This window comes from Babylonia areolata, chromosome 18 (genome assembly GCF_041734735.1).
Source record: "Babylonia areolata isolate BAREFJ2019XMU chromosome 18, ASM4173473v1, whole genome shotgun sequence".
Classification (NCBI taxonomy): Eukaryota; Metazoa; Mollusca; class Gastropoda; order Neogastropoda; family Buccinidae; genus Babylonia; species Babylonia areolata.
In genome coordinates this window covers 67,352,424-67,359,630 of record NC_134893.1, presented here as the reverse complement: position 1 = coordinate 67,359,630, position 7,207 = coordinate 67,352,424, and the positions used below count along the sequence as shown (strand labels likewise).

At 39.1% G+C, this 7,207-nt stretch overlaps 1 protein-coding gene across 1 annotated transcript in view; it reads left to right on the top strand.

Moving 5' to 3' along the window:
• Positions 1-6,326, top strand: part of LOC143292126 (glutathione peroxidase-like) — a 10,751-nt gene extending 4,425 nt beyond the window's left edge. Inside the window, exons 3-5 of the mRNA XM_076602315.1 lie at positions 2,947-3,078; positions 4,690-4,830; positions 6,050-6,326. Coding sequence (XP_076458430.1) covers positions 2,947-3,078; positions 4,690-4,830; positions 6,050-6,298 — 522 coding nt within the window. The 3' untranslated portion in view covers positions 6,299-6,326. The remainder of the gene's footprint in view (positions 1-2,946; positions 3,079-4,689; positions 4,831-6,049) is intronic.
• The last annotated feature ends 881 nt before the right edge of the window (positions 6,327-7,207 follow it).

Below are 7,207 nucleotides of genomic sequence, written 5' to 3'. Positions count from 1 at the left end.
TACAAGAAATCAGCTAGGACTGGTGAGGACAAACTGTCAGCTGCTGCAGCAGAAAAGCGAGCTCGCAGAAAAGGGACGGCAGCTGACAGACCAGCATCAGCTTACACATGTGATCGCTGCGACCTCTCTTGCATCGGTCTCAACAGTCACAGGCGACGCTGCTTTTGTCCAAGCAGACAGCCCAATTAGACATTAGGTCGGGTATACTCTATCCATGGTCAGCCATGACCGAAGGAGGCCTACTACTACTACTACAGTCGTGTATTGCCGTTGGTGTTGGTGGTGGTGTTGTAGCTACAGACATGTAATTATTCATTATTGTTATTGATTCTACATTCGGATGCTGCTGCTGTTTTTTTTTTTTGGTGGTGGTGGTGGTACAATCATGTATTTTTGACTCACTTGTGTAAACAAAGTGAGTCTATGTTTTAACCCGGTGTTCGGAGGTTTGTGTGTGTGTGTGTGTGTGTGTGTGTGTGTGTGTGTGTGTATGTCTGTGTGTCCGTGGTAAATTTTAACATTGACATTTTCTCTGCAACTACTTTGTCAGTTGACACCAAATTTGGCATAAAAATAGGAAAAATTCAGCTCTTTCCAGTCATCTTGTTTAAAATAATATTGCACCTCTGGGATGGGCACAAAAAAAAGAAGAAAAAAAAGCCTAATTATATGCAAACTGCATTTACTGTTATATTCATATTTTTTGTATTATCTAAACTTGGCACTTTGATCTGACCCAACAACAAGAGCAGTCATTATTATCATTTTTTGTTCAAACAGGAACTTCTTTTGCTAAGCATGGAAGTTTTATTTATTTTGCAAACGTTTTGGTGCAGATAGTAACAAAGGGAAAGTACTCTGAAATTAATGCTAGGGGACTTAATTCGAATTTGGTTAGGACTTTTTTCTCTCTTTTTTTTTCTTTTTTTTTTTAACATGAAGCTTTATAATAAAAAATACAGAACACATTTTAACGATTAGATTTTTTTTTTTTTTTAAGTGTATCACAAGTGAGTCTTGAAGGCCTTGCCTCTCTTGTTGTTGTTGTTAGTGTTGCTACTGCTGCAGTGAAGCGCTGTTTTGATACTGTCGTCAGTAACAATGATGTATTGTTGGTGTTATTGTTACAGTGATATATTGTTGTTTTTGTTGCGGTTGTTACAGTGAAGCACTGCTATTGTTTGTTTGTTGCTGTCGTTGTTGTTACAACGATGTATTGTTGTTGTTGTTGTTGCAACAGTGATGATGCATTGTTATTGTTGTTGTTGCTGTTGTAACAATAAAGTATTGCTGTTTTGTTGTCGTTGTTATTGTTACAACGATATATTGTTGTTGTTGCAACAATGATGCATTGTTATTGTTGTTGTTGCTGTTGTAACAATAAAGTATTGCTGTTTTGTTGCCATTGTTATTGTTACAACGATATATTGTTGTTGTTGTGAGAGTGATGTGTTGCTGTTGTTCTTGTTGCTGTTGTAAAAATAAAGTATTGCTGTTTTGTTGTCTTTGTTGTTGTTACAACGATATATTGCTGTTGTTGTGATAGTGATGCGTTGTTATTGTTGTTGTTGCTGTTGTAACAATAAAGTATTGCTGTTTTGTTGTCGTTGTTGTTGTTACAACGATATATTGTTGTTGTTGTGATAGTGATGCGTTGTTATTGTTCTTGTTGCTCATGGAAAAAAAAAGCAATGCTTTTTGTTGCCGTTGTTGTTGTTACAACGATATATTGTTGTTGTTGTGATAGTGATGCGTTGCTATTGTTCTTGTTGCTGTTGTAAAAATAAAGCATTGTTGTTTTGTTGCCGTTGTTGTTGTTACAACGATATATTGTTGTTGTTGTTTTGAAATTGATGTATTGTTATTGTTGTTGCTGATGCTGTTACAGTAAAGCACTGTTTGTTTGTTTGTTTGTTGTGTTTTTTGTTTGTTTGTTTTTGTTTGTTTGTTTGTTTTTTGTCGTTGTTATTGTCACAATGATATATTGTTGTTGTTGTTGTTGTGAAATTGATGTGTTGTTATTGTTGTTGCTGATACAGTAAAGCACTGTTTTTTGTTGTTGTTGTTGCTTGTTTTTTTCGTTTTGTCGTTGTTACTGTTACGAGATATTGTTGTTGTTGTTGTTGTTGTTGTTGTTGTTGTGAAATTGATGTATTGTTATTGTTATTGATGATGCTGTTACAGTAAAGCACTGGTTTGTTTTTGTTTGTGTGTTTTTTTTTGTCGTTGTTATTGTTACAACGATATAGTGTTTTTGCTGTTGTTGTTGTGAAATCGATGCATTGTTATTGTCGTTGCTGATGTTGTCACAGTAAAACACTGGGGGTTTTTGTCGTTGTTATTGTTACGAGATATTGTTGTTGTTGTTGTTGCTGTTGTTGTTGCTGTGAAATTGATATATTGTTATTGTTGTTGCTAATGCTGTTACAGTAAATCACTTTTTTTGTCATTGTTATTGTTACAACGATATATTGTTGTTGATGTTTTAAAATTGATATATTGTTATTGTTGCTGCTGATGCTGTTAAAGTAAAGCACTGTTTTGTTGTTTTTGTGTGTGTTTTTTGTTGTTGTTTTTTTTATATATATTGTTGTTGCTGCTGCTGTTACGATAAAACACTGTGGGTATTTTTTTCTGTCGTTGTTATTGTTACAACGATATATTGTTGTTGATGTTGTTTTGAAATTGATGTATTGTTATTATTGTTGCTACTGATGCTGTTACAGTAAAGCACTGGTTTTGTTTGTTTGTTTGTTTGTTTGTTTTTTGTCGTTGTTATTGTTACAACGATATATTGTTGTTGTGAAATTGATGTATAAGTTATTTTTGTTGCTGATGCTGTTACAGTAAAGCACTGGGGTTTTTTGTCGTTGTTATTGTTACAACGATGTGTTGTTGTTGTTGTTGTTGTTGTTAAAGCGATGTTTGTTGCCATTGCTGTTGCAGGTGGTCCTGATTGTGAACGTGGCCACTTACTGAGGTTTCGTTCCCCATTACCATGGCATGAATGCACTCAATGCCATGTATGGGGACCAGGGATTCGCTGTCTTGGGTTTCCCCTGTAACCAGTTCTTATATGTAAGTCCACGAGGAATCTAACAATTCTTCAGTAGTATGATAATCTTAATAATAATAATAATAATAATAATAATAATAATGGATACTTATATAGCACACTATCCAGAAATCTGTTCTAGGTGCTTTACAAAAACGCTTTTGTTAACATAAAACATCATATCTATGTTACATACACACACCAAAATGTGACTACACACACACACACACACACACACACACACACACACACACACACACACACACACACACACACACACACACACACGCTGCATACATACATTTTAACATACATGTGTATCTAACAGCTACTCTAAAACATACGCACACATAGGCAGGCACAAACTTACATAGACACACGCACACGCACACACAATACACATTCATATACATGCATGTAGTTATGTACACATACATATGTAGGCACACATAGTCAAGCACAGCTAGCGCAAAGGAAGTGGACCTGCCACAATTGAACTTATTGCTGAGGGAAAAGGTGAGATTTGAGACGAGATTCAAAAGTGCAGGATATTATACGTGTGACAGTCTTCAGTCGTGGTCTAGGATTTTCTATGTGTGACAATACTTCGTCGTGGTCCATGGATAATAATATAAGTGTGATAGTCTTCCGTCGTGACAGAAGTAGTCCAGGGTGTGGTGGTTTTCAGCCCAGAATATTCTAAGTACGATAGACTTCAGTCTTGGCAGAAGAAGTCTAGAATATTCCAAGCGTGATACTCTGTAAAGGTGGTACAGGATATTCTAAGCGGCGTGACATTCTGTAGTCGTGACAGAAGTAGTCCATGACCTGTTTGATGGTCCAACTTTTGAACAGGCAAGAAAAGGATATCTACCAAAATTGTTTATCGGAAAAGACACAAAATCAAGTGTTTCAAAATTCCGTTCATTATTCATAGGTACACACGAACAATTGTAGACCCACCTAATCATCATTCACTGAAAATCTTAACGAATGCTTTCTGATTTAACTTGACAGACAAGGTCCATCTGTCTGAGTCAACATGAAGACTCCTGTATATGGAGTGATGGCCTAGAGGTCACGCGTCCGCCTAGGAAGCGAGACAATCTGAGCGCGCTGGTTCGAATCACGGGTCAGCTTCCGATATTTTCTCCCCCTCCACTAGACCTTGAGTGGTTGTCTGGACGCTAGTCATTCGGATGAGACGATAAACTGAGGTCCTGTGTACAGCATGCACTTAGCGCACGTAAAGGAACCCACGGCAACAAAAGTGTTGTTCCTGGCAAAATTCTGTAGAAGAACCTACTTCGATAGGAAAAACAAATAAAACTGCACGCAGGAGGGGTGGCGCTGTAGCATAGCGACGCGCTCTCCCTGGGAAGAGAGTAGCCCGAATTTCACACAGAGAAATATGTTGTGATAAGAAGAGAAATACAGTACAATGCAATACAATGCAATACAATACAAAGCAATACAATGCAATACAATGCAATACAATGCAATGCAATACAATACAATGCAATGCAATACAATACAATGCAATGCAATACAATACAATGCAATACAATACAATACAATCATCGTGTTTGCTTATCTTGCGTATGAACCCATGGACTGTCTCCCCTCGTCCTCAGCAAGAGCCAGGTTCAGAGCAGGAGATCCTGAACGCCGTGAAGTACGTCCGGCCCGGAGGAGGCTTCGTTCCCAACTTCCAGATGTTCGCCAAGATTGAAGTCAACGGCGCCTCCGAAGTCCCCCTTTACACTTACCTCAAGGTATGGTACGGTTTAGGGAGGTGTGTGTGTGGGGGTGGGGGGTGGGGGGATTTGAATAGTGATTTTGTGTTATCTATTTACCTTTTTTTTAAAAAAATTTTAATTTTTTTTTTTTTTTTTGTTGTTGTTCTATTTCATGTTATCTTTTCAATTATATTAATTTTGCCCTTTTTTATTTTTTATTTATTTATTTTATTTATTTTTTTTTATTTTTTTTTTTGGGGGGGGGGGGGCGAATTCATTTAATCTATTTACCTATTCATATATTTCAATTTTTTTTAAATTTTGTTTTATTTCATCTTAATAACTTCTTTTTTTTTCATCTATGTATGTTTCTACATAATTTTGCCAGGAACAAGCCTTTTGTTGCCGTGGGTTCTTTTACGTGCGCTAAGTGCATGCTGCTGCAACACGGGACCTCGGTTTATCATCTCATCCGAATGACTAACGTCCAGACCACCACTCAAGGTCTAGTGGAGGGGGAAAAATATCGGCGGCTGAGCCGTGATTCGAACCAGCGCGCTCAGGTTGTCTCGCTTCCTAGGCGGACGCGTTACCTCTAGGCTGTCACTCCACTGCGTAACTGAACTGAACGGAACCGATCTGGGAAGGTAGTGGTGGTGGTGGTGGTGTGTAGCGGTGGGGGTATGGAGGTGGGGGAGAGTCAGCTAGGAAGGGAGATAAGTGGATTGGAAGAGAGCGGGAGAGAAAACAAATGCGAGTTCTCTGCCCCCTCCCTCCCCCCCCCCCTACCCCCCACCCCTCCTACCTTAAGGTTGAAGACAGCAGTGTGTGGGTTGGGGAGTGAGTGAGAGATAGACATGGTATGAGTGTGTTTTACTGAGGAATTTATTTATTTATTTATTTATTTCGTCATCTATTTAGTCACTTATTCATTTATTCATTGATTTGTTTCATATCTATTCATTTGTTTATTTATTCATCTATCTTTTTATCATTATTTTTTTTTATTCATCAATCTATTTGTTTATTCATCTATTTATTTGCATATTCATTCGTTTAGTTAGTTAGATAAATGGACAGTTTGTGAGTTTTGTCAGCTAACTTTAGTTAGTAAAAAAAGTAAATTAGTTTAGTTGATGTTTCCATTGACCTTCAAAAAAAAAAAAAAAAAAAAAAAAAATCATCTATTTATTGTATCAACAACCCCCCCCCCCCCACCCACCCACCCCCACCCCCACCCCCAACCCCTGAACAGAAATACTGTCCTCCGACGACCACCACCTTCCGTCCGGACACACTGATGTACACGCCCATCAAGAGCAGTGACGTGGCCTGGAACTGGGAGACCTTCCTGGTCAACCGCGTCGGCCAGGTGGTGGAGAGGGCCCAGTCCGCAGTAGACCCCGCCCGGTGGGAGGCGTCCATTGTGCGGGAGCTGGCCCTCCACGGCGGCGGCCAGCATGCGCAACAGGGTGGGGGTGGGGGTTCCGCTGTTGGAAAGTAATGGGTATAGAGTTGTTCAGGGTTTGTTTTTTTTTTTTTTTTGTTTGCTTTTTTTTGTTTTACTTTTCAAAGAGGTATAGGGGGTGATAGTGGTTGGGGATGTTTGTATATTGTATATATATTTTTTCCTTTTTTTCTCTCTAAAGATTGTTCTGTTTTTGATGTTTTGTTGTGGTCATTAGGCTGGTGGGTGTTTTTTTTTTTTTGTTTTTTTTGGGTTTTTTTTTGGTTTGTTTTTTGTTTTGTTTTTTGTACTCGTACTGTTTTCTTTGAGGGGTGAGAGGGAGAACAGAGGAGATGTAGCGTGAGGTTGGTATTGGGTAGGGGGGAGGGGGGTGGGGGGGGCGGGGGTGGTGGGGGGGGGGGGGGGGCGTAAGGGGCCGTAGGCGTAGCGGCTAGGTGGCTTCATATATTCATTTATTATTTTCTTTTATGTTTGTTGTTGTTTTTTTTCATTTCGTTGTTATCACCGTAGTTGTTGTTATTGTTGTTGTTCGTAATTTACGAAATATGGTGTGCTAGTGTGTGTGTGTGTGTGTGTGTGTGTGTGTGTGTGTGTGTGTGTGTGTGTGTGTGTGTGTGTGTAAGAGCCTAAACATTCCAAGTCTCATTTTTGTTGAGAAAAGTATGACGCGATTGCTGTAAACAGCTTTCTGTCGGCTGCTGGCTTTCGCTGATGGGTTGCTGACGTCACGGATTCTTGTGCATTCCGTCCGTGGCGGAAGTGACGTCTCTCGCAGAAAATGGGAGGAGGAGTGTTTGTTCTTTCTGTGTGTGTGTGTGTGTGTGTGTGTGTGTGTGTGTGTGTGTGTGTGTACTGTGAGAATAGTATTTGAGAAAATAAATGAAAAAAAAGAAGACGTGGAAAAGTGTGTGTGTGTGTTTGTGTGTGCGTGCGTGTGAATGTGTG